The following is a 27,968-nucleotide window of genomic DNA, read 5'->3' as shown; positions in this document are numbered from 1 at the left end:
CATTAAATACGTTTGGCATGTCTTCCACCAACTCAAGTTTTTTTAGCTCTACTAAGCTCATTTGGTTATAGCGTCCAAACCGTTTATGCCATAGGTCTGAAACACTTTGAGTAACTCCAGCATATGCATATTCAATAGCATTCTCCCAATTGATGGCAAAGCTCTTGCTTTTCATCTTCACACAAAGCAATTTCTTTTGATAGGGATCAAAGATGATGCACTGGTTGTCTTTGAATTGCAAGGAATATTGCTTTTCAAGCATTTGACCTACACTTAATAGATTTTGACTAATATCAGGTACAAATAACACATCAGAGATAAGCTTGATACTTGAATTTGTTTTGACAGCAACCGTGCCCCTTCCCTTGACATCCACGTATCCACCATTGCCAACTTTCACCTTAGAGTTGTAGGTTTTGCCAAAGTCCTTGAATATTGTAGCATTGTGACACATGTGGTGTGTGCATCCACTATCAATGAGCCAAGCATTATAAGAGTCTTGACTTGAGAAACATGATGCTACAAAGAGTTTCTCCTCTTGCCAATTTGCATTAGCAACTTGTGCTTGCTAAGATTGAGGACCTTTATTTTTATATTTGCAAACTTTGGTAACATGCCCAAGTTGTTTGTAGTTGTCATACATTGCATCTAGGCTCCACCAACAGTATTTCTCTAGATGCGTAGTCTTCTTGCAATGTGAGCAGGTTGGATATTTCTTCTGTTGGGGCCCTTATTTGTTATTCTTCTCTCTGCTTTTACTTTTCTTCTTGTTGAACTGGTTTTTGTCTTTATTAGATTGTAGGGTCTACATTTGAAAAGCACCTTCTGTGACGTTCTCTTGTCTCAAAGCTCTTCTTTGCTCTTGTGCTTGGAGTGCATTCATTAGTACAGCAAGTGAAATTTGTGAAAGGTCCTTAGATTCTTTAAGAGATGAAATCTTGGACTCAAACCTCTCAGGAAGTGTCACAAGAACCTTCTCCACAATCCTTGCATCAAGAAATTCTTCACCAAGTGACCTGATTTTGTTAACAATCAAAGCAATTCTGTCAGAATACTTGGTGATAGTTTCATCTTCTTGCATGGTTAAAGACTCAAAGTCCCTTTTCAAATTCAGCACTTGCATTTAAGCTTGTCCCAATTTTGGTTCTATCACTTCCTTGATACTCCAATTTAAGCTTGTCCCAAGCTTCTTTGGCTATCCTGCAATTCATAATTCTATGAAATACTGAGTCAACAACTGAATTTTGGATTAAAGTCTTAGCTTTAAACTTTTTGGTCTTTTCGTCAGTATGAGCTTTGATTTGTGCTAAGGTAGGATTCACCGGGAGTGGAGCTATTGGTTTGTCTTCAGCTACAACTTCCCAAAGATCAAATGCTTCTACGTACGTTTGCATCTTTACGGACCAAATTTGATAGTTTTCTCCCGCAAAGATTTAAGGAGCTAACAAAGAGATGCTATTGGTTGCCATTTTCTAGTGTGGTTTCAAATGGGTTATGAAGTGAACTTTCTTGGTTTTCTCTCAAAACACAAGTCCTGTAAGACCAACTATGACTCTGATACCACTTGTTGGAGAAATTACAAGTATGAAGCTGCAGGTATAATGAAGAAAAGTTGTAGATATGATAGAGAGAAGCTGATAAATTTTATTCCATTTGAGATGAGATATTTATACAAGAAAAATATCAAATTCTTCCTATCTTTCTTGCATATTTATTTAGGTTGTTACACCTGTTTTTGAAATTTAAAACAAACGAAGTCATAACAAACTTGAGCTAATCTTCAGCAAAGACTTAAGTCTTCAAGGCTTGGAATCTGGAATGTCAACAACTGAATATTAACTACTGCATAATAAGATTAACAAACAACCTGATCCAATTCCCATGGGAGTGCTTTCAAGGAACTATGACAACTTTTGCTACCAAAGTCTCAAAGAGATATTGTTGCATTTACTAAATGCTCAAATGTAGAGAATGATATTCCAAGGTTACTCAGTTCCAATGATGGGTAACAAAATGTTTTGTATATTCCTTTTGAAGTACACAGTTCAAAGTTTTGATAGAAATTTTATTCCCATTCAAGAAAAAATCCTGGAATTTATATTGCATGGATGTATCCTGTTTGAATTCATTGATTTCCTTATCTCAGATCATAGGAGGAGCTCTGTAGTATGCTGGAACAGTTGCAGGGAAGAACACTTGTCTCACTCCTTCAGCCTTTATAATGGGGAATATTATAGTCGCTGCACCCTAAAAATATATGCATAAATATGTAAAAGTTGAAATGAAGTATGACATTGAGAGTTTTTAAGGTTCAAAATCTTAAGATACGCACCGAAATCAGCCTAGCCCCAAGCCACATCCGTTTAGGTGAAGGGAATGGAAGCAGTAAGCGGCCAACGCCATAAACTGCTACAGCGAAGAAATGGAGAACCAAGATCAATGGGCGAGGGTTTAGACCAGAGAGCAGAGACACAGGTCCATTGGAAAAGACACCTCCCAGGCTCAAATAGTCAAAACATGCTTGGCGCATTTCCTTCCTTGCTTGATCAGGTGATGCACAAAACACCTTGTATAGAGCTCCTGCCAATGTATTTATTGTAGATGCCACCGGCTGCATACGAAGCAAACCATGCTTTAGGTCATTTAATTTATGTTCATGGCTGAAACTATCTTACTCCTACTCTGTAGTATCAGTTAAGTAATCATGTCATTATATGAATGCATATATGGATCTTGATTACCTTCCTTAGAGTATAGAAGGCTTCAAGATACTTGCACACAGCAGCTGCATCATTCAGATCCTGCAATGGCCTGAAGAGATCCCTTAGTACGACAACATCAGATAGGGCCACGGTCATTCCACCTCCTGTTAAAGGATGTCGCATGTTGAACGCATCCCCAAGTAAAAGTGCTCCTGGGGTTGGAAGGGGTGATGCAGGCATGCTTCTATTTGGCATTGTTTTAATGTTTCCTTTGTTGATTGCAGATATGAAGGCACTATATAGCTCAGGGGGGATCTGAAATGTGATGCAGCAACATGGAATAAGTAGCATGACAAATCCTCAATTTTCTAAAGTAATGCAGAGTGTTTTGCACCTGGGAAGCCACTGCAGTTTTCAAATAGTGAGCCATTTCTCCACTGGATATGGAGGGCACCTTTTGGCCAGGGACATCCACCAAACAACGGATCTCATAACTACTGATGGGATAAAACAGGACAGGCGAAGGATCTGCCAAGATAACATGTCCGTGGTTGGCGTATGGAAGGGGGCTGTTTTCCAGGACCAAACCAACAAAAGATGAGGGCATAGCCACCTGCCAAGAAAATGGAAAGAAACTTTGATTTAACTGCCGGTAATGGCTACTTTGAAAGCTTGATAAATTTGGTAAAGAAGTTTTAATGTTATTTGATAAGTTTGATGCAACATCTTCACCTTGGGATTGCAGAGAGATTGCCGCAAATTTGAAAAACAACCATCGCATACAATCGTAAACGGGGCATATGAAGTTATTACTTCACCAGCTTTGTTCTTGTACTGCACCCCTTTGATAGTCCCATCTTGTTCAATCAGGGATGTTACTGTTCCTTGTTCCAATCTTACACTGAACCAAAAATGAAGAAAATGATGCAAATTAGTTATAGAAAGAGTGAAGTAGAATCAAGTAGCCATGCAGTCACCTGAGCAAGAGTGAAATGAAAATCTTTTGAAGGGAAAAGGAAAGAGTACCTGGAAATGGAAGCAGCTTTTGCTCTCAGGCTCTGAATGAAACGCCCATAATGAAAGCCTCTCCCAGCCACATCAGGATGAAAATGCTCCAAGGGATACGACAGTTGAGTGTGTTTCCCATCTTTGTAAAGTGCATATCCAAACACTTTCTGGGCATCTATCCCTTTGACACAATCTGCAGACAGTAGTACAAAGTAAAGAGTTAGAAACTCATTTTCTGGGACTGCTTCTGTGTTTCCTGACTTTCTCGCTTACCTTCTAGACCCAGATCAACTAATTTCAGATAGCCACCAGGTTGAAGCAGTTCTCCCACAATTCTATCAGGCTCAGAGAGGTCCCTTTCAATCACATGTACTTGGCGTCCATCCTGCAACCATTATAGTACAAACAAGTTTGCAGATTAAACTCAAAAGTGACAATACAAAGAAACATATTCCTCAGCTGCCTAACTGACGATTTTCGACAAAATTGGTTTTGGGGAACCCCAGTTGCTCTGGGATTCTAGGAAAATTCTAGGAAAGCTAAGAACTTTGTGTACTAGAAATGAAAGTTATGTACCATTTGTTACACATAATTGATCCTTAGGAGGGGCCATGTCTGAATCTTCTCTTGTTAGACCATCAGCATATGAAAACTGAATTTGATGTGCATCATATGCCCTTGACATATAATAATAATAATAATAATAATAATAATAATAAAAGAACCTAAAACAACAATCTCCAAATTCATCAGGAGAGACCCAGTTAGAGAATGCAGTAGGAGAGAATTTGAAGACTTGTCCATATAATTTTGCTTCCCCAAAAGTAATTGAAAACTCATCTCAACTAAGTCTAAAAGTTACACAGGCTTGGTAGAGGGGAGGCTCTTGTTTCATTCTCAATACATAGTCCTAGATTTAAAAGTCTGTTTTCATTTCATTTCCTGTATTTTTCTCAGCAGTCAAACAGAGTGGCATATGATATGGGGGACAAAACTAATCTGCAAAAGCTTCCGTTTCTTACGTTTTTCAAGCAATCAGAGTGATACATGATTTCCCAACAAAACCAATCTGCAAAAACCTATAAACCGATCACAAAATGGCAACAAGTTAGGTTTGAGAGAGAGTTACCTTGCCAAGAGCGTAAGCAAGAGCAGACCCAGCAACTCCAGCACCAACAATAATCACATCACTACATTCTGTGATCTCCAGACTGCATCCTCCATTTCCAGAGGTCTTAGGACATTCATCCCTCATTCTCCCCATCAAAGCTCCCCTGTTCGTCCTCTTTTTTCTTGAATTGTACAACACAACAAGCCCAAACAGAGAAGCCATGATTCCTCCCACAACATATGAATAAACCATCTTCAAAAACCAACAGAAAGCAAGATCACAAGATTACTCTCTCACTCTCTTTCTCTCAGTTTTCCCTTTTTCTTTGCTTTATAAAAGGGTTAGTTAACATGTTTGAAAACTGGCGCCTTTTATAAGCATCACAGGCTTAATAGTATGTACAATAAAATAAGTGCCACAAGGGTGGAGCGCAGCCTTGTGATTCAAAGTGGCTGTGGACTATGAACACGGCATTAGTTTTCAACCAACAAGAGATTTAGCCAAGTCCCACTAACATAATGGTGAGAATCATCATGATGCCCTAAAATCAAAGATGATTTTGAGAAAATAAATTCAATGAAGATGGACTGCTTTGTTTGTATTAGTTTTAAGATTTCAATATTTCAAGATCCAGTGGCTGATTCAAGATCAAACAAATGATCATCAAGATCAAGAGGCCAGCAGTTTGGATTTGTTTGTATCAGAGTTGCAGGGGAAAAACTCCCAAGTGGACTTCATTGGTCAAAGAGAGATGGGTTGGTGACTAATGGGGATTAGGTGATACAAATAAAAATTCAAAGAAATGTTAAAAATTAATTCCAAGGTTCTGAAAACCATGGGACTAAACAAGGGGTTATGAATAAATGAAAGGGAAACAAATGAAAAACCACCTTAGATCCCACAAGTTGCAAAGATATTCCTGGACAGCTTTGCACAGCTTGTGTCTTTTTCTGGGTTGGATCAAGTCAGTTGTACTGTTAAGACTTTGCCAGAACCAAACCTATCATTGAACTGGAAAAGTTATCGGTTCACGATTTACTAGTCGGACCCGCGGTCGAACTGGTAAGTCATAAATATATATTTTATTATTTTATATATTATTTAAATTTTAAAAATGAATAAATTATATTAAATTAGTAAAGAAACTACGCAACCTACCAAACTAATTGAACCCCAAAAAGAAAAATATCAAACTATAAAGCCAGAGTTTTTTATTTGAAAAAGAAACTACCAAACTGATTGCATGAAGAATGATTTTTTTCTTTTTTTCTTTTTCCTTTTCTTTCCCTTTCCCTCTCTTTTCTCTGAAACACTAGGGGTGGGGGGTTTACAAGCGACTAAGGGGTGTGGGATGTTTACTGCCGGGAGAGGTGGGGGGGTACTAGGTGGTCGAGATGGTTTCCAGGCTTCCAGCGGCAAGGAGGGGTTTCCAACGCTACTTGCAGGGAACTGGGAAGACTAGAAGAGGCGACGATAGAGAGGGTTGTCGATTGGTAACGATCACCGGCGGGAGTTGATTGGGTGTCATGGGTCGCGGTGCATTGGCGGCGGGCAGAGTGGCAGGCCGACATCTGCGGGGTGAGGGTGGAGGAAGGGTTTGGATTTTGGAGGTTGTTGGACTCCAAAATGGCGTCGTTTTGATACTGTTTTTTTAAAAAAATTAAAATCAATTGAACTAGCCGGTTCGCAAGGAGCCGACTAGTTCGTCCGGTTCACCAGTTGGACCGCCAGTTCAAGCGGTCCGACCCCAATTCAATCTCAATTTGGTCCAATTGACCGGACTGGACCGGAACGGTGACCAGCCGGTCCGGTCCAGTTTTTAAAACATTTGTTTTTTTAGAGTTTTTCAATTAAGGGATTATTGCAGTGGGAAAATTACTTGAAGCTGAGGTAAGATATCATGAGTGAAAAACGTTGGACTAATCTCATCTTCCATGGATGGAGTTGGATTGATCCATTGATCCAATCATATCACATATACCACTCCAAGACTGACCTAAACCTTAAAACTGTATGGGTTTAGCATCTCGGGTTAGAGGTTAGAGAGGGATGAGATAGGGTTAGAGGTTAGAGAGGGATGAGATAGGGTTAGATTGGAATTAGAGTTGACTTGTAACTAGGAGTATCAAAATTTGATATGATTCATCATCACAACTTGTAACCCAATACATTTTTTGCAAATTTGGGTTGAATATAATCGTATTTGGATCATGTTCATGTTGATCAAGTTTAATAAACAAGTTGTTTTAGAGTTAACCTATATAATGTGACTTTGACCTAAATCGACCTATTGAATAATCATGTTGATTAATTTAATTATAATCATTATCTATTTAACCCACATTTGACTTTTAAAATATGATTTTGAATCAATATGTCAATTAAATCATTAACATATCAAATTAAAATGCTAATTATATTGATTTAAATAAGACCTGATTTATTAAATGAATTACATGACATATTACATATTTAATAATGAGGTCATATTCATGCTCATACTTTTAATCCGATTATTATTCATATTGTGTTTGAGTTAACCTATTTAATCAAGTGCATAAATTTTGACAACATGAACCTGATACTCCTAAATCCTTCTTCATCGGCCATGAACAAACCCCAGCTAAACTTTTGTGACCGTTTGCCAAGGAACTATTTGCATTTCTTGTGGGATTTTTTATAAGAGTACGGTAATTTTAAAAAATAATTCTTAAATTACCGTAGTGGGAAAAATAATTACAATTCTACAATAATTTTTGCCAGGTATGAGAGAATGATATTTTTTTTTTAAATCGTCTCTTTAAAATACTATTTATGACCTTTAAAAAAAATCGTCTTTCCAAATTACTAAAAATGAGAAATCATCTCTTCAAGAGATGATTTCGACAAAAAAAAAAAAAAAATTAAGCAATTAAAAATCGTCTCTTGAAGAGACGACTTCATGTTTTGCATGCTCTTTTGATTTATCAGGAATCTCTTTCAACACAAAAGGCAACAAAAGTAATAGTTGCAATAACAGAATGTAGAACAAATGGATGGATCCAATTCGATGAAGGGGAATTACAACATAGAAAAAGCTTGGTATAAAGAAATGTCATTTGGCAGATGATGCAGTTGTCTTATCCTTCTCCCACCTCATAAACACGACTACTACTAAAACAAAATAAGATTATTTATTTTATAAATAATTATTTCATAAATTAATAACAAATTTGTTTTTTATAAAATCATTTTTCACATAAACAAAAAAAAAAAAAAGATTATTATTTATCTTATCAATAAAAAACAATATCAAACTAAATTAATTTTATTAGTTGTAATTAATTGAATTAATTTAAAGAAAAATTGAAGATTAAGAACAATTAAAATTATTTAACTTAATTTTTTTTATATTTTATTCATTTTACAGTGAAATTTTAACTTAAAGATTAATATTTTTAATCTTAAAATTTATATAATAGAATTAATTTAAAAATTAAACAAAACAAAATTATTTATTTTTTAAATAATTATTTAATAAATTAATAACTAATTTGTTTTTTAAACTCATTTTTCACATAAAATTGATATTAGTGAAAGAAAAAAATAATAGATAAATAGTATTTATCTTATATTAAATTTGGTATACTATTTATAAATTAAATTTAGTAAATAAAATTAATTAATTTTATAATATATATTTTAATAATTGTATTATTGTATAAGAATAATAGGGAATGAAAAAATGGATTTTTAAAGTTTAAAAAAAAATTTGAAAACACAATTTATGACGTTTTTGTTTTTTTATTTTTTATTTAATAAATTAATAACAATTTTTTTAATACTCATTTTTCACATAAAATTGATAATAGTATTTTTTTTTTTAAATTCCAAAGTAAAAGAAAAAAATAATATATAAATATTATTTATCTTATATTAAATTTAGTATATTATTTATATATTAAATTTAGTAAATAAAATTAATTAATTTTATAATATATATTTATAATAATTGTATTATTGTATAAATAGAATAAGAATGAAAAAAGTGGATTTTTAAGGTTTTTTTTTTTAAATGAATTTCTCACTTCATTTTATTTTTATTTTTATTTTTATTGAAATCGTCTCTTGAAGAGACGATTTCTCACTTCTTAATTTTTATTATTTTATTTTTGTGAAAATTGTATATTCAAGAGACGATATCTCACTTCATTTATTTCCCCACTTCTTAAATTCTTTAAATTGACCCCTTAAGAAACGATTTCTCATATAAAAAATAGAATTTTAGAAATCATGTCTTGGAAAGACAATTTTTTAATAATTTTTTTAAAATCGTCTTTTGAAGATACGATTTTTCCCTTACAATTTATTTTTTCCCTCCTATCTCGACAAAACTACGATAGATTTGAAATTGTTTTTCCGACTACGATAATTTAGGAATTATTTTTTAAAATTGTCATACTCTTATCAAAAACTCATTTCTTGTGGTGATGGCACATGTAGAATTTAAGACAACCTTATTTGACAGACCTAGTTGGTCAAGATAGGTGGTTGGATCATCATCATACATATTTAAGAGGTCAACCAACATCAACTTCCACCATTCCTTTGGGAAGGAGAGGCAAAAAAAATCAGTTGGACCACCATTATAGTTATCTGTCCAAATCCATCATTATATCTTCTAAGGAAATACAAAGCAGGAAACGTGTACAATCTCATTTCATAATTCCCAGTTTAAGTATTTTTTGTTCAAGGGGGTTGACAAAAACTATGAGCACTGAGCCTAACCATGTGTTGAATGTGTATTTGCAAATCATACAAGAAATGGGATTCTGCTTTTCTTCTCAAACGTGATCTGAAAACAGACTTTGGAAATGCCTTCAGGTGAATAGCAAGTATTAGAAGCAGGAAGCATTGGAAGCAGAATTCATTATCATATGCCCAAAACAGATCTATCTGAATCATATGTACTCAGTTTACCATCTCCATTTACACTCGTTAAGGCCATGAAGCTTCTTCAGCAGAATCTGCTTAGCTGATCCCATTCTCAGAACTTCAAACAAAGGTGGTTTTTCATCAATAATTATAACCTTGATCTGCCAATTTAACAACGTTCATATCATTAGTCCTCAGACATAACAAGCGAAGTACAAAGGTTGCCAGCCTCCAATCCAAACAAGTTCTTGAGAAGACCCTGTCTTCATTGCAAAAACCCTCACCTTAAACCCAGCTGCTCCAAGTCAAGTGACAGTTTTCTAGCTATGGATAGCAAGTATCGAAAGCAGGAAACTAACGGAACCAGAATCCATCAAGTGGAAGATCAGCTCTGGCAACTATGATATGAGTAGTCTGATCTAGAGTTGATATGACAAAAGAAAAGGTCTATCACCCCGTTTATCATCTCTACTTAGTACATATTTTCAATTTGGCTTATCATTGATTGATATAAGCTTTATATTCCAATACACAAATGTTCATAACATTAGTCCTCAGACATGATAACAGAAGAATGCTGCTAGCCTCCAACCCAAAGAAGTTGTTAAGATCACCCTGTTTTACATTGTAAAAACCCCTACCCGAAAGCCATCTGCTTAATGTCATGTAACAGTTTTCCAGCTATGATAAGGTAACAAGAGACCCCTGATTGCCATTCAAGAACTGCTTGCTTTTCCCAAAAATGTAGTTTCAATTGCTTTCTACAGTCTCCATTAAACAAGTAAGAGCTTAACTCAAGTCCACCAGAACCATTTTCTTCACACCTATGAGACTACGACAAATCGCTAGCTAATGCTAGATGAGCGCATTTGATATTGAGAAATAGTCACATACACACATAAGTCCACGGCTACTGAAGAACACATCTACTATGATAAAATTGCATTCATTTTCTAGGAAGAAAATCGTTATTCTATTTAAGAGGGAATCCTGTTTCATGAACAATTTCCTAGAACAAATACAATTTATATTGGTACTTCATATTCTGTTGATTCTAGCATGGAACCCCACCTTGATTTCTTATGAGGAACATGACTGATACAAACAAGAGCTTCTCTTGGAAAACAAAAGGAAGACAAACACAACAGCCTGGCTATTACAATTTCTGTTGTTGACTGTGGATTTCTTATTTTCATTATCTCAATTAGGTGGACCTCTGTAATATGCTGGAACAGTTGCAGGAAAGAACATTTGTCTGACTCCTTCAGCTTTTATAATGGGGAAAATGATGCCTGATGCACCCTGGAAAAGGGGGAAAAAAAAAGGCAGATTTAATCAATAAGGAACTTCCAGAAATATAGGTTGACAGAAATGAGCTCTTTCAAAAAGTAACAGGGGGGAATAGAGATATGCACCGAAATCAATCTGGCCCCAATCCACATGCGCTTGGGCGAAGGAAATGGAAGCAATAAGCGGCCAACTCCATAGACAGCCACAGCAAAAAAGTGGAGAACCAAGCTCAATGGGCGAGGGTTTAGGCCAGAGAGTAGAGCAATTGGTCCATTTGAGAAGATACCTCCAAGACTCAAATAGTCAAAACATGCTTCACGCATTTCCTTCCTTGCTTGATCTGGTGATGCGCAAAACACCTTATATAGGGCTCCGGCCAATGTGTTTATTGTGGATGCCACTGGCTGCAAACAAAACCATAACACATCATAAGTTAATAATTTTACAGTTCTTGTTTAAACCAGGTTTTGTTGACCTCATTGCTAAGTATAGTTCGGGCACATATGACCAAGTGCTAACCTTACGTAGAGTGTAAAAGGCTTCAAGATATTTGCAAAGAGCAGCTGCATCATTTAGATTATGCAGAGGTTTAAGAAGATCTCGCAGAACAACAATATCAGAGAGCGCCACAGTCATTCCACCTCCAGTTAAAGGATGCCGCATGTTGAATGCATCTCCCATCAAAAGCGCACCTGGAGTGGGATAGGGAGAGGCTGGCATACTTCGATTTGGCATTGTTTTCACATTCCCCTTATCAATTGCGGATATGAAGGCATTATGCAGCTCAGGGGGGATCTAAAATATGAAAATCCATTTATCAGTCTAATGCATTTGTTATGAACAAAGGAAACAACTCGATCAACATGTCAATCAACAAAACTCAATGTTGATTCAAATGGATAAGCTTGTAAAATCAAGTCATTATCAAAATCACCAAGACAATCTTCTAGAAGGACTAGAATTCTTTCTTTGAAACCAGAATTCAGTGAGTGTACTGAAAAATTACACAAGCTTATTCAAAATGATATAAGAACTAAAAAGGATCATTCCAGACCATTTTAAGAAAGGAATTATGTCAGGAAATTTAGAACTACCTGAGGAGCCACTACTGTTTTCAAATAGCGGGCCATTTCACCATTAGCAATTGAAGGTACTTTCTGGCCAGGTACATCAACCAAACAGCGAATCTCATTGCTACTAATCGGATAAAACAAGATGGGTGAAGGGTCTGCCAGAACAACGTGTCCATGATTTGCATGTGGGAGCTGACAGTTCTCGAGGACTAAACCAACAAAACAAGAGGGCACATCCACCTGACAAAAAGGAGAAGGCACTTATCATCTCAAGTGCAGAGGAAGATGGCACACTACAATCTACTAAAATTCACCGCCTAAATGTCTACCTTAGGGTTGCAAAGAGAGCGTCGTAAATTTGAAAAACAACCATCGCATACAATTGTAAGGGGAGCATATGCTTTCAGTTCTTCACCAGCCTTGGTCCTGTATTGCACTCCTTTGATAGACCCTTTTTCTTCAATCAGAGATGTCACCGTTCCTTGTTCCATTTTTACACTGTAAAGCAATTAGAAAATAGATCAATGTACAGAGCAGGGCACTGATAAAAGAGGAAAGCAAATATTACTCTTTTGTGATCAACACACGCCAAAACCAAATTATATTAGTATTTGGAAACTGAAATTCGGATCAAAGAAATAATACACAATTTTCTAAGTCATGATCATTTTCCCAACATATGGAACCAAGTGAAATTTCACATTATTTCGCATTAACAATCTATTTAATGGAAGGAAAGGAGGCTATACTTGGGAAGCGATGCAGCCTTCTCACGCATCCTCTGGACAAATCGTCCATTGTGAAAGCTTCTCCCAGCCACATCCGAGTGAAATTGTTCCAAGGGATAAGAGAGCCTAGCATTTTTCCCATCCTTGTAAAGAGCATATCCAAGGACCCTCTGAGCATCAATCTCATTTAAACAATCTGCCGACACAGTTGCTTTAATTTTACGGAAAACAATGCTTTAACAGTAAGTAAAGAGAAAGGGGGACAAGTCCTTTAATGTAACGCCCAACAGCTTGGTATAAAGTAGGGATTATAACAAACTTTTGTGGTTTGTAAAGGTTTAGACAACTTGATCTCTTACCCTCAAGACCCAACTCAATCAATTTTAGATAGCCTCCTGGTTGTAGCAGTTCACCCACAATTCTGTCAGGCTGGCTCAAGTCTCTTTCAATCACATGAACTCTTCGCCCATCCTGTGCCAATGGCATTAAAGAAGGTCTTAGACAAAACTCAAAATTGACTTTGCTACATTTTCTTTTCCTTTCCCTTTCCTTTTCTTGGGGTTTTTCTGCAGAAATTCATGTTAATTTCCGTAACTTCATCTTTAGAAAGATGAATAGATCAGAAAATAACTGTACCAGGAAATCCTATCTACAAATTTAAACCATGATTTATGATTGATGAGGGCAATCAAACCCACAATCCAAATGATCTCTAAAATGAGTCCAAATTTATCAGTCACAAAGATGGGTCCCTGACCCATGAAAGCTCTCAGAAACCAATTTAAACAACAAATCACAAAAGAAAAGCCCAAAGGTTTTGTTTTCCTAGGAATCAAAATGGTAAAATAAGTAAAATAAGAAACTTCAAATTCTTTTCATTTTCCTCTCATTTCTCCAATTTTCTCAGCAACCAAACAGAGCTCGCATGAAACCCGAAAAAAAAAAATCACTTTTTCCCACATACATTCGTAGTCAACAAAACTAAAAAATACTAACCATTTTCCGTAAACCCCACAAACCCATCATCACAGAGACAGTGGAAGAGACTCACCTTGCCAAGAGTGTGAGCCAGAGCAGACCCAGCAACCCCAGCTCCAACAACAATCACATCGGTACCGCCACCGAAACCCGAGCAGCATTCTCCATTTGCAGAGCTCTTGACACACTCATCCTTCATTTTCTCCATTAAATGTCCTCCTGCTCTGCTCTTCACCCTCTTCCCTCTTGAACGGTCCAGAAGAAGAAACCCCAACAAAGAAGCAACAATTCCTCCCAAAACCCACTGATAAATCATCTTCAAATAACAAAGAAAAATGGGTTGGAAGAAGATGAGCTGCTCCTCTTTCTCAGAAGGACGAAAGCCTTGTCAGAGTATTGGTTGTGTGCAGGTTTGAGTTAACGAGTTGTAACGAACTGGCGCCTTTTTATAACGGTGACAGCTCAATGAAATGGCTCACTACGGTTGATGACGCACCTACCTCTTTTATATTTTTAGTAAAAAAAAATACGAAGTTTATAAGAAATAAAAATCTAATTATTTATTTGAGATTTTAAAAATATGATTTTTGGCAAACGTGGCCGTTATTTTGTGGTTCCACGTGGATTGTGAAAAGATGATTCTAGAGAATGTGAATATTGTATGAAAATTAATATTATTTTAGTGGACAATATTTCCTATAATAAAGTATTTTAATAAATATATATATAACTTTTTAATAATAATAATAATTTTTATATAAAAATATTATAATTTTGGTATAAAAAGTATATAAATGTACTAAAAAAATATTTTTAAAATTGGTGGTAATTAAAATTTTCTAATATCTCAAATTTTTAAACATTTTTAAAAAATCACTATTTTTCAAAAATAAGTATAATTCTTAAATTTTATTTAAATATATTTTACCTCTAACGTGTTTCACACCTTGTCCCTCACATTCAAAACTCAATATTTTACTTCCAAAATTTGCTAAAATGTAAAATAATAATAATAATTATCCAAATTTGAAATCATCATGTTTCACAACTATATGCAAAAATCATGAATAGTCATACATCTAAAATAAAAAGTCAAAATTGATATCTATTCTATTTCGAAAGCATTTAAAAATTTTCACTTTACGACCATCAATTCAAAATTAGTTTTACCCGATCTCATACTAGTGTTCAAAATAAAGTACAAAAAAAAATTTTCACAAAAGATTTGTAATTGAAAACAAAGTATTAATAAGGTAAAATGCCGGATTTTGAATGCAAAATGACAAAATATAAAACATATATTTCAAACAATAATAATCATACTAAAAATGCAAAAATCTTCCAAAAAGTAAAAAATTATTACATCCTGGGTGGAAGATCATTCAAATAAATATTTATAAAATAGTAAGTCAAAGAGAGTAGTTTGACCAAGTCTGGATGGGAGTCATGGGACATAGAGAAGTGGGTCAATGTGAAATTTTGAAATAAGGTTAAAAATATTGTCAAGGCTTTGAAAACAGTGGGAACCAAACAAGGGTTTTGAAACAATTTTACAAAATTAAAAACAAAAATTTAGAAAACAAAAATAAAAAAACCATTCTCAAAACAAATTAGGAGCCTGAGCCCAAGACTGGGTCAACTCACATTTTACAATCTAAAATCTTACATATTTTAATTAATTATGGTAATGGGTCAAACTTTATTTGACCCTAAATTTGTTATAATTAGATCTCGATTTGGATGGATGTATCAAAGTATTTTACAATTTTTGTATATAGAAAATGGCTTCAAACAATACATCAAATAATTTCATTATATTTTTTTATTAGGATATATTGAACTTGTTTATTATTTTGTATCTTTAATACTTGAGAAATTAATTTTTTTATTAGGATATATGCAAAAACATTTATATTACAATACCATTATTATGCAATTATGTAAAAATAATTATAAAATAGAAATATTTTAAAAATAATTCAAATTTCATATACTGATCAGTCAAATATAGTACTAAGATAGTCAAATACTTATCGACTAAAAGTAATATCTAAGATAGTGAAAAGTAGTATATTTGACCAAAATATGTATAAATCAAAATGTGCTTAAAATGCTAATTTTTTTTTATAACCATTTGAAATTTGTATTTTATAAACTCGAATTTTTATTTTATAATTTTTTTATATGAGTGTGTGGAATCACATTTTCCCTCATTATTATATTAAGGAAAACATGTTAATTATTTTGTGGTTCATCCATTAGAGAAAGATGTTAATAATACCAATGGCAGGCTTGTAGTATCTTAACATTTCTACATAAAATAATCCTCTAGGTACCTAGGGTATGTTTGGAACTATTTTTAAAAATAATTTTTTTTTCCTAAAAAAATAAATAAACTGATTTTTAGACTTGAAATATATGGTTGAGAAGTTTTTGTAACATAAAACAATTTTTTTGAAAACTTGCTCTTAGGCCTATTTGGTAACTTTTTTTTAAAGCAGTTTTTGAAAACAATTTTTTAAAATTGTTCTCATATATTTTGTAAAATAAAAGTTTATTTAGAAACATTAAATAACATAGTTTTAATATTTTTAAATATGTTTTAAAAATAATTTTTATATCTAGTTTTTTATTTTTAATCATTTTGCATGTTTGTATAATTATTTTTTAACCATAGAAAACAAGTGAAAACAATATAAAACAAAAAAAAAAAATGTTATCTAAAAACACTTTATTTTATGTTATTAAAAACATAAAATAGAAAATAGTTTTTTGTTATCAAACATATTTTCTTAATTCTTTGTTTTGAAGAATATAATTGCTAAAGAGACCCTTAGTCTTTTTCAAGAACACATTTTAATTCCCTTTTAATTATTTTCGTTTATTTTCACTTTTTTTTATGAATTTTTTAAAAATTAATTATATAAATATAAAGAATGATTGAAAATAAATTATTGCATATAAATTATTTTTAAAAAAATATTTGAAAATATATAAAAGACATTCATTATATTTCAAGTTCTAGTACAAAACTTTACTTTAAAAATATTAAAGAACCATTAAGAAAAGCTATTCTCAAAAATTATTTTTTAAGAATTGTTTTTAGAAACTATTGGAATTGGGTGGGTGCCCAAGTTGGGCTAACCCAACACGATCCAATATGTTAGAGATCTAGGGAAGGGGTTTATGGGAGTTGGAACTGTCAAAAACTGCTCTGAAACCTCCCCATATATATATAAAATATATTTTCTCTGACTCTCACATTTTTTTTCTTAAAATAAAACGATAGAGAGAACCTCAGAAAAGTTCTCTGAAGAGCAGGTGAAAGGTTTTTGTGCTATGAAACTAAGTGGTTCCCGATTTGACTATGGTTCAATTCAAGACCTAAGCTGAAGATTTGAACATTTTTGTTAAAAAGGTAAGCTGAAGTTTTTTTTAACAGAAACAAATTAAGGCTTGTTTAGTAATTGTTCTAAAAAAAATCCTTTTAAAAAAAATTGTTCTAAAGTAAGTTGTTTTTTTCTTTTTGTAAATTATTTTTGAAAAAACACTTTAAAAGATGGAGAATATATATAAAATGGTCGTATTCTAAGTATACATAAATTTTATGTAAGATAAGTTAAGAAAACTATTTTTTATATTTGAGTTTTTTTTAAAAAAAAAAATTATTCCTAAAAATAGTTTGTAACTATTTTTAAAGAATATTTTTTTTAAAAAAAAAACTATATATTTTTTTCTTAAAAATTTTCTAAAACTTTAACAAATATGTCCCAACTTTCAATTTTAAATATATTTCCATCTCACATGAGTAAGGTTAAAAATGAAGCAAATTAATATTTAAAAGTTTTTGGAGGACAAAAGGCCTTCACACCATACATGTGAATGACAAATAAATTATGGAAAGAAAATAAGAAGAAATTCCTTCACGCCAAACACCCCCATTACAAAATCTTGGAGGTGAAGAATCCCATATCGTAACCGATACGTGTACAAGACGTTTAGTCCTTGTCAAGCATTTAGTTCGAGAAAGATATATAGCAACCCTAACGGTCGACTTTAATGAGGTTTAAGTCATATAATTAATGATATATATCACCATAATCTATTTTAAGAGTGGCAATGATTGGTTCCAATTGTCAAGTGGCTTGGCCCAAAAAATCATATCCCCATCATATTCCTACCCATGAGAATCATAATTTTCTTTTTCCAATTTTTTTTTTTTTTTTGGTTTATTTTTCAAGGTTCATTTTGTCAACTAGTTAATTTAGGGTTTTATTTTTCAAGGTACTTTTAACTAAGGTCAATTGGGAATGATTCAAGTTAAATGGCTTTTACTCTACTTTTATTGATAGTGGTTTTATCATAAATATTTTTTATAACGAATTAATTAATATTTAAATATAAATTTTAAAAAGTATTTTTTACAAAAAAAAAATATTTAAAATTAATTAATACTTAATTTTTTGGGAATATTTATGAAAAATTATTTGTGGGATAACCATGATAATCCAAAAATCACTTTAATTGGTTATCTATTTTTTTTTAAATTTATCAAATATTTCACTTTTGTTAAAAAAAAAAAAAAAAAAAGGCTTGAAGTATTGTAAAATCCTTTGGGTTCTTCATGATTAAATATAATAAACAAAAAAAAATTAATTTTTAATAATATTTTTACAAGTTTACATAGTGAAAAAATATTGTCTTTTGAATAAACAAATGTCCTAATCAAAGGGATATTTTAAAATTTTAAAGTGATTTTTTTTAAAAAAAAATTGGTAATACTAATACCTAATTATTATTATTATTATTATTATTATTATTATTATTATTATTATTATTATTATTATTATTATATATATAAAATAAAATTAAATTAAAAAACTAAATAAATAATAAAATAAAATTAAAAAGATCACTTTTGGATATCATAGGGCTCTTCTTACTTTCTTAACATCACTTCCAAGTGGGGGAAACAAAAAAGTTAGTAAAAGTTTCAGGAAACAAATGAAATTTGATTTTTGTCCGAAGATGTTTATTTTAGAAAATTAGTTTAATAAAATGTTTAATTACATATTAATATTTCAAGACCACAATGAATTTATTATAAAATCATTTATTTACATCATAATGATATACTAAGTTAACAAATCTTAATGAATACAATAAGATTATAGTTAAAAAAAAACTATTGACGTGGCATTCGGAATATGGTATTAAATCTCGTCCAAAACCAACTTCTATAGGGGAGTTATTAAAATAGTTGAAAGTTGGAATATGGTAAAGTAGTTTTTGGATGGGAAACTACTCCTTTAATTGACATGTCGCAATAACTCTATTTACAGTATTCTTATCTATTCTTTTAGATATTTATAATTCTTCTGCTTTATTGGACATAATTTCATTGAAGTAGCTCCACAAAAACCATGAAGCCCTAACTTTTCAATACAAAGTGAATCGACTCAGATTTCTAGCCTATTCTATGTTGATAATTCGATCACAAAATTTCTTTGTTTCTATGTTCCTAGGAATATTAGCATGTGAAATTAGTTTAATAAAGTGTTTGGTTATATATTAATACTATTGTGTTCTAAGAATCAAACCGCTTCGAGTACTTTCTATAAATTTCTTTCCCAAAAGAATTTTATTTTCTTTTTGGATAGCCAAAAAAAATTTAAAATTTAAAATTTATGAAAATTTTTCCCTCCCAAGTATCTAAAACTTAACTTTATTAAAAGTCAAAGATTAATCAATTTTGGTATGAATGTTAGTTTTGATAATTATATTAAGAGGAAAGTGGGTGGATGATGATGATATTATTGTTGTGGTCCATATATAAATAATTTAACATCACCTTATATTGGGAATCAAATATGCAATTGATTTCCATCTCTATGTTGGTCTATCTCATTCACATGTTAAAATATTGTCCAATTTTTCCAAAATTGGATTTATGTTAGAAATTAAACTAATGGATGATATGGAAAATTTTCCCTTTTTGGTTTATTTTCTTTTAAAATATTTATTAATTTAAATAAAGATCATTTTTCTACTTACCCTCATCCATGATATCTTAATCATCCATCATATAGTTTAGGTTTTTTAGATTTTTTTTTTAACTTCTATGTTTGGTAATGTAAGAGTAGCAATAAAAGAAAATACTTATATCAAAGGGACAAGATAATCCCATATTTTAAAAAATAATTTTTATTTATTAAAAAATATAATTTGATATTTTTACCTTTATCCCTTTTCTTTTTAATATTTGAATGTGACATGAGATAAATAGATTGATGGAGCATATTTTTGTAAATATAAAGGTTATATGAAGGTTATTCTTGGAACAAATTATATACTTTTTAATCCAAAAACTTAAATAAAATTAGCCATCAAATTATATTGGTTTGACTAGCACCTATATTTAGAATGTGTTTGACAGTAATTCTAAAAAATATATATAGAGTGTGTTTTACAAAATTTGTACTTGAAATGTTTTTAGTAGAAGTATTTTATCTAGAAGTGGTTTTAGGAGAATCATCTATCAAATATTTCTCTAAAAAAAATACTACAAGTGATGATTTTTCAATACTATAAGGTGGTGTTTGTTTTTTGGCTGAATAGAAAAAACCAAAATATTTAGCTTTTTCTATTCAGTTAAAAGTAACTTATTGACATCAACCAATATAATTAAATTAAACTTATTGGTAACAAGTTCACTTTATTATGTTGGTTAATATCAAAAAATGTATTTTTAGCTGAATAGAAAAAACCAAACTATTCAGCCAAAAAACAAACACCACCTAAGTGATTTTTCAATAGTATAAGTAATTTTTCAAAATTTAAAAGTGTTTCGAAATTTTGCTAAATACCTTTTTTTTTTCTTTTTCAAAAATCTTTTTAAGCTAAAAATACCTTCTAAAATCACTGCCAAACAGACTTCAATAATTGTAAGAAGTATTTTTTATCCTTTTTAGCACTTAAAAATTTTTATCTTTCAAGTGTTATAAAAGTTATAAACGTTTTCTATAATCATTACCAAACATGCTCTTAGAATCTGATTGATAGTGATTTTAGGAAGCAATTTTAATATTTTTAATACTTGAAAATTTTTATCATTTGAGTGTTAGAAATATTAGAAACACTTTCTAAAATCACTTTCAAACGCACTCTTACTCTCTCTACTTTAAAAATTATTATCACAAGAAATTTTGAATCACAAGAGGCCATTTAAGACCCCAAGCTCAACAAATTTGGATCAGCCTCCAAGATAATTTGGGCTTAATCAAAGTATTAGAAAATTATGGGCCAGCCCAACTTCATATACTTTTGTTGGTCTATGAAACAATAAGTACAGGACCTTATCTAGTTTCAAAGTAAAATAATATATGGTTGGGCCAGGCCCATCCTATATAAAAACATTTGAGGTTAAACTGCAACCTTTACAGAAAATGTTACAATTTGATTGCATTGGCCCAACCCAACTATAGCTTGTGGTGAGAATGGGCCATCAATTTTAACAATTGGGTTGGACTCGAGTGGAGTTTTTTCCAACTCAAAACTCGGGTTGAGATTGGGTTAAGTATACGGGCATGGGCAATCAATTTTAATAATCAGGGTGGATTTGTCCAATTCTAATTGTATGCTTTATATTATTATATATATAAGTATTCATTTTACATATTTATTTTAAAATATTTTTAAAGGAAATGTGATATTGTTTTCTTTTTTCTTTTTTTTCTTTTTTTAATTTTGGTACAAATGTAGAGGAAATTAAGAAAATTATGCTAAGGCATACCACTTTGGAACTAATAAAAAAATGCTTTAAAAAATTATTTTTTTATTTTTTTTGTTATAAATGACAGTTCATGTCGAAAGGATCAAGTTCATGTCATGTTTGCTAAATAAGTAAAAATGAATAATAACATCAATAATCTTATCATTTAAGTTTTTGGACCAAATTTACTTATTTTCAACATTAATAAATCAATCTATGCAAATAATATAATTGCAATCTAAATCAATCAATGCAATAAATCAATATTTTGTTTATCATGATGCAAAAAAAAAAAAAAAAGCGACAACTAAGTAAAAAATTTGTACAAAAGAAATATATGTGGACATAAAAAATTTGAAGAGCTTAAATCATCCTCTAATTGATAGTCAAATTGATAATTAAATCTTTGCTATTTTTTATTAGAAATTTCTATTTTATGCAATTATTAATTGGGTTTTTATTTTATTTTATTTTATCTTCTTTTCTTTTCTTTTTTTTTTTCTTTTTTTTTGTGATAATAGGTTGAACTATAGCAAAGTACTCATTTACTTGAAGGAAACAAGGACCTATTCCTCCGAAAGAAAATAATGAAAAATTGGTTAGTGTAGAAGTAACATATCTTAGTGTAATTAGTGCACTGATGTATTTAAAAAATTATATAAGATCAAATATATCATTTTATGTGAATTTATTCGAAAGATAGAGTTATGCACCAACTTAAAGACTTTAAATTCTAAGGAAACAAGTAACTCTTTATTATCGGCTTGTCTACTAAGTTGTCACCTTCCTAAATCAATTTTATTGAAGTATACCATGGTAGATACTTCTTCAATTCATGAAGCAAGAAACAAGTTGGGAATGTGTGGTTGAGATTAGTAATCTAATATATTAAAAAAATCATGTGCACTTTCTTCCATTAAAGACAATTTGGCAATGCTATATGAAGATAATGTTACATGCATTCATAGATTAAAGAATGATGTATTAAGAATGATAGAACTAAGCATATATCCGTTAGTTTGTTTACACTTATAAGCTCTATAAAAGTGATGAAATTGTTGTTCAACGAGTCAGATCAAGTGATAATTTAGCAAACCTATTCACAAAGACATTATCAACTACAACACTCAAGTAGCTCGTATATAATATTGGAATATGTCGATTTAAAGATCTTCATGTTGAGCTATTAGAGATAATATAATTATATGAACATGAAGATGAGCAAATTGATAAAGATATCATTACACTGTACTCTTTTTCCCTTCATTCAGGTTTTGTTTCATTGGGTTTTATTGACAAGGTTTTTAACGAGATAACTATAGTAGTCTAAAATAATATCGTACTTTTTTTCTTCATTAAGGTTTTTCCTAACAAAGATTTAACGAGACATATACTTATCATCATAAAAAATGTTTTTAACTTAATTTTTATATTTTAAAAATAAATTTTAAATTTAGTGTTTTATTTTTAATTATTTGATATATTTGTATAATTATTTTTTAAAATGATTATAAGAAAACAAATGAAAAGATTAAAAAATATTTTCTAAAAATACCTTATTTTTTGTTCTTAAGAAGAAAAAATAAAAAATAATTTTTAGTTGCTAAACATGTTATGTTTTTTATTATGAAGAATACAAAACTGTTCAAACAAAGCCTAAGAATCTCTTATGCAGGCATCTAACGGCATAAAAGTTGCCAGTGAGGGGCCGGCTAGCCGAAATCAGACAAGAGAGATCCTAGGCCCAATGTACAAACCACTACAAGACCCAAAAATTTCGGTTTCCAGCCCAAAAATAATCCATGAAATACCGAAACTACCCCTCGACTACCGTTGATCTGACCAGAATGTCTGAAGAGAGAGAAAGAAGGGGAGAGAGAGAGCCTTTTTCCCAACGGCTACTTGCAGTGAAGTGAGACGTTTTAAGAAAACATAAACTACTCTCCTCGAAACTCACCCCAAAATCGCCATTGCCTCTGGTTCTCTCCTTCTTCCAAACCCTAGCTCTCTCTCTACTTTCTCTCTCTACAATGGAGGAACGCCAATCGCAGGCAGCGTCGGAAGAAGAATTCTACGAGAAGATCGAGGCCCCCAAGTTCGTGGACTTCACAAGGCCCGATCTACCCCGCCCCGACGACCGTTACTGGTTCTGCTTGCGCGTCGGTCAGTTTTTTCTTCTCCATTTTTTGGTTTTCCTTCGTTTCTTTTCGATTCGTGTTGTGATGTGATGTTTGGTTTTCTTGGTTGATTTTTGTTCAGAATTTGTTGCTGTGGTACTGTGTTTAATTTTGATTTTCGAGGTTGCTGGTTTCTATTCTACGAATTCGGATTCAGTTTCGTTTCTTTTCAATTTGGATTTCTTCATTATTTTTGTTTGGTTTTTACTGATTTGTTTACACAAATCCGCAAATCCGGACGTTTTGTTAAATGTGTTGTCCGCTCTGATGTTTGTGTTGTTTGTTAGCTGATTTGGAAGAACTGTTTGTTAGGTGGGAAAAGAAAAACTTTCAGATTTTAGTTGGTCTGGAAACTTTAGGAAGATAGACTAAGGCAAAAGGAAAAAGGGGAAATAAGGTAGAAAATGTGACGGCTCGGTGTTTTCTAAAATCGTTTCCAGTATATAATTCGTGGAAATATTTCTGAAATCTTTTGCCTTTGCTTTATTAGTTACTCAAGTAATGGAAATTTGAGATCTCAATTTGAATTTCTTCGTTTTGTTGTTCTTGGTTTCATATGAATGCTTCAACTGAAGAACATGGCTTTTCCCATAGGTTATTATCCTCTATATGTACAGTATGTGTTAATAGGCTTTCTGTGTTTGTCCAAAGTCCACAATGTCTTCTTGTAGTTAGATTATCTGTCTGATTTTTGTTTCAGTGGCTTGCATTACCTAATTTTGTTTAAATAGGCTGAATTCAATTACATGTCGGCTGATTGTTACAGGGTGTGACCAGAAGCATGAAGAAGAAATGGACCATGAAGCAATTTACAAAGATTTTGTTCTCCGGGTTAGTTATAAGTTCACTTTCTTATTTCATTTGACCTTGCAAGAAGATCAATTTCAGGCAATGAAACTGTTGAATCATACAGGTCATGGCCGCCAGGAGTCCCAATGTAAGATTACGGAAAATGCTGAACAGAAAAGCTCCAAGGTATATATAAATCTTTAAAATAATCAACTCCCAGTGTTAATTTTAGTATTGATGCAATGGGTTTTCAATAACTCAGTTTATTTGTCTGATCTTCTAGTACAACTATGAAGTGCCCTCTTTCAGCTCCAGCAAAGCCTTCGAAGTCTAGATTGTCGAGGTTAGCCGTGATTTCTTCATTTTCTCAAAAGATAACTGAGGCCAAGGTGAAAGGCTCAAAACCAGAGGTAAAGCAATCTTCTGTTGTGGTCAAGGCCTTGACTACACCAAGGAACAAGAAGTGCCCCCAAAATCGAAACTCGTTTCGAAGTGTTAGGAACCCAAAAGCAACAACCATTGCTGTTCCAAAGAATAGAGTGGTAGCGAAGGCTCTGGTCTTTCACTCTCCAAAGAAGCCTAGACAGAAGAAAACTTCATTAGAGTTGCATACTCCTGTAAGCAAGATTTGTCAAGGGATGAAGCAGCTTGAGATAACCAGCCAAAGGAAGCGTGTGTTAGGGTATTCTGTCAAATCATCAAGGGACATTGAATGTGATCCAAACAAACAATTGCCTTCAGATACTTCAAGAAGAAAATTTGGCACTCGAAAGGTCAAGAGTCGGGTTTATGATTCATTGCATTTGCAAAACTGCAAGGGCAGAGAAGACAAATCTTCAAGATGCCCAAAGAGCAAAAGCAAGGTAGAAGACTTGCAGAAATGTAATGGTTCTTTGCCTCATGAAGGGGTTGAAAATGATTCTAGTGACATGGAGATTGATGAGAAACCAAGGGACAACTCTATCGATGGGAGCTCATTATCATGCACTTCTAAGAGTTATGAAAATGGACATGAAAAGGAGCCATCACAGATTGTGCATTCAGATGTAGCATTATCAGACACCTCCAAGGGTGACATGAACTCAAATTCAGAAGAAAACAATTTCTCAGAATTCCAAACTCTAAGTGAAGAGGGCACCAAGAGCAGTGGAGGAAGTGATGTTGATGTGAAAACAGAATCAAGCTCCCTATCAGATTCTGAAGACAGGGTTTCAGAACAAAAGAACATGCGCCAATTCCAAACTCAAACTGGAGAGGGAAATGAGAGTAGTGGGGGAAGTGAACATGAAGAGAAAAAAAAATCAAGTTCAAGGAAGAGGAGATTTTTGGAAGATCATCCTCCTAAAAATCAAATTTCAGAAGAAGCAGGGCACCACAGTGAAGACAAGGAGAGCAATGAAAACAAAAATACTTCAGCTTCTGATTCAGAAGAGGCAGGACACAACAATGAAGTTAAGGAGGAGAGTGATGAAAAGGAAAATGCTTCAGCCTCTGATGATAAAGAAAACAACAGTGAAGCAATGGAGAATGATGACAAAGAAAATGCTTCAGCGTCTGATGATAACAGGTAGTTAACTAACTAGTTTACCTTCATACATTGCTTTCATTTAGGAGGCTCTTATTAATTCAAGACTTCATTACCTTCAATGACGACTTATGCTGAATTCATCACAGAAAATTGAAGAGTAATAAGGATCATTGTGAAAGGAAACTTCTTGGCAGGCATGGGGTTGGTGGAACCATGAAGAAGGTGACTTCTTTAATGGAAGATCTTATTTGTTATCACCATGTCTGGATTTTTCTTCATCAAAATGTCTGATTTCCATGATAATTTGAAATTTGTGCAGGTAACTCAACTGCTGGATAGGACTTGTAAAGAAAGCTTTAATCCAGCAGCTGCTGGTACTCAAAGTGTGAAGTGCAAACCAAAGCCGACGAACCCCAAACCTTTCAGGCTAAGAACAGATGTAAAAAATTAAGATCATTCTCTCAAGTTAATTTTCTATGAGGTTTGTCTGTTTATTTTTGTTATTTTGGTGGGTCTGTCTCATAACATTTGGGTTATTTTAGGAAAGAGGAATCCTAAAGGAAGCAAAATTGGAGAGGAGACTTCATGGTCTTGCACCTCTGAAGGAAACCACAGCAGTTTCAAGGTTTCCTAGTGTAAATTCGCAGAGAAGGAATGGAATTGATATCCAAGTGAGATTTTTTTCTAAGGATTTTTTTTTATTTAACATGTAATATCTTGTATTTTCTTACCACGAATGACTAGAATGATTAGTTTGTTTTTGTCTCTGATTTTCAGAGAAATGAAAAGTGCCCTGGACAAGAAGCTAGATGCAGAAGTAACACACATGACAAAGGCAGTGAAAAAGAATCAGAGAAAATAACTCAAAACCAGCCTGTAAGTGTCTAAGCACATTGTTTATGGAGAGATTTGTTTGAAAACTTCGTATAATTGTATTATTTTCTGTCTGGACCAACAGACCAAAACTGCATGCAAGAATTCAAAAGGAAAAGTGGAACCAAGAATAGATACAGTAACCCCACAAAGACAGACTGTTTTCAAATGCCCAGAACCCTACCTCATGACTCCACCACTGAAAAGTGACAAAGAAGATGCACCTCAAAGCAGCTCAAGGAAGACCAAATCATCATTGCTGCAGAAAAAGCTCGTCAGGCCTCAGGGGTGAGTTTTATCATATGTTTCCCAGATATGATAAATCCTATATTTGTGATGTGATCCAAGGAGTAATTCAGTTTGCCCACTTAATTAGGATTGCTTCAAGTAGTAAGGCAATGGTTTCTCTCATGAAAACTGTTCAACTTGGTGTGATTAAGGAGACATCATCAACGATCTCAGCCCCCAAGGAAGCCAGAAAGCCATGGGAGAGAAGTGTCATCTCAGCAACCAAAGCTCCTTCTGCTACCAGGTCTTCTTCACGTGGAAGAAGACCTACAACCATTCCAAAGGAGCCAAACTTCCATAGCATTCATACACCAAAGAGCTGCACAAAGAAATTGGCTTAGGCGATTTTGCCATCATGGAACTACTCTGTTGGATGTATGATATCTGCTTTTTGTTCAATTGTTTCATTGAATTATATTTCCTTGCTCCAATTCAGCTTGCATCTGGTCTGTCTTATTTTAAAAAAAATTAATTTGTTGTTGAGCTTTGGCCAAAATTTGTTGTGTAACCTTTGCTGTACTGGAATCTTTTCATATTTTTTCACAAGAGAGGCAATAATATATTTGATCAGTTTTTCCCTTTATCTATCAATTTATGATTTTTTTTTTCCCTTTATGGAATATACTACAAATGTCTTTGAGGTCTCTTTTCACTTCTTGGCATTTAAAGGGAGTTTTTGTTGATGCTTTGCGAAGAAATTGACATAGCTATAAACCTTAGATAAGCTTGATCGAATAG

The 27,968-nt window shown here is 32.6% G+C and overlaps 3 protein-coding genes and 1 long non-coding RNA gene across 5 annotated transcripts; 2 read left to right on the top strand and 2 right to left on the bottom strand.

Annotated features, from left to right (window-relative positions):
• Positions 1-1,858: 1,858 nt before the first annotated feature.
• On the bottom strand, positions 1,859-5,309 carry LOC117911200 (squalene monooxygenase SE1-like). The gene is made up of 8 exons (XM_034825451.1): positions 4,840-5,309; positions 3,984-4,095; positions 3,729-3,903; positions 3,435-3,603; positions 3,097-3,315; positions 2,742-3,017; positions 2,333-2,611; positions 1,859-2,247 (listed from the first exon to the last, which is right to left on the bottom strand). Exons 1-8 carry the CDS (start codon positions 5,071-5,073, stop codon positions 2,143-2,145), a joined length of 1,569 nt encoding a protein of 522 aa, XP_034681342.1. The 5' UTR covers positions 5,074-5,309; the 3' UTR covers positions 1,859-2,142.
• LOC117911201 lies at positions 3,266-3,952 on the top strand. Its single transcript, XR_004650851.1, has 2 exons — positions 3,266-3,354; positions 3,448-3,952. It is a non-coding gene; the product is annotated as an uncharacterized LOC117911201 (long non-coding RNA).
• A 5,262-nt stretch (positions 5,310-10,571) lies between the features above and the next one.
• LOC117911199 (squalene monooxygenase SE1-like) lies at positions 10,572-14,229 on the bottom strand. Its single transcript, XM_034825450.1, has 8 exons — positions 13,878-14,229; positions 13,186-13,297; positions 12,848-13,022; positions 12,428-12,596; positions 12,120-12,338; positions 11,545-11,820; positions 11,151-11,429; positions 10,572-11,037 (listed from the first exon to the last, which is right to left on the bottom strand). Exons 1-8 carry the CDS (start codon positions 14,118-14,120, stop codon positions 10,936-10,938), a joined length of 1,575 nt encoding a protein of 524 aa, XP_034681341.1. The 5' UTR covers positions 14,121-14,229; the 3' UTR covers positions 10,572-10,935.
• A 9,275-nt stretch (positions 14,230-23,504) lies between these two features.
• LOC117908913 lies at positions 23,505-27,813 on the top strand. Of its 2 annotated transcripts, none has more exons than XM_034822761.1 (10): positions 23,505-23,738; positions 24,519-24,583; positions 24,666-24,727; positions 24,825-26,108; positions 26,216-26,291; positions 26,389-26,508; positions 26,612-26,740; positions 26,823-26,945; positions 27,028-27,230; positions 27,319-27,813. In XM_034822761.1, exons 1-10 carry the CDS (start codon positions 23,606-23,608, stop codon positions 27,569-27,571), a joined length of 2,448 nt encoding a protein of 815 aa, XP_034678652.1. In that variant the 5' UTR covers positions 23,505-23,605; the 3' UTR covers positions 27,572-27,813. The 2 variants fall into 2 exon arrangements, with proteins under 2 accessions (XP_034678652.1, XP_034678659.1); XM_034822768.1 differs by having other exon boundaries at positions 23,507-23,738; positions 26,847-26,945.
• Positions 27,814-27,968: the final 155 nt, after the last annotated feature.

This window comes from Vitis riparia, chromosome 3, assembly GCF_004353265.1.
Source record: "Vitis riparia cultivar Riparia Gloire de Montpellier isolate 1030 chromosome 3, EGFV_Vit.rip_1.0, whole genome shotgun sequence".
Classification (NCBI taxonomy): Eukaryota; Viridiplantae; Streptophyta; class Magnoliopsida; order Vitales; family Vitaceae; genus Vitis; species Vitis riparia.
This window is presented reverse-complemented; position numbering and strand designations above follow the sequence as displayed.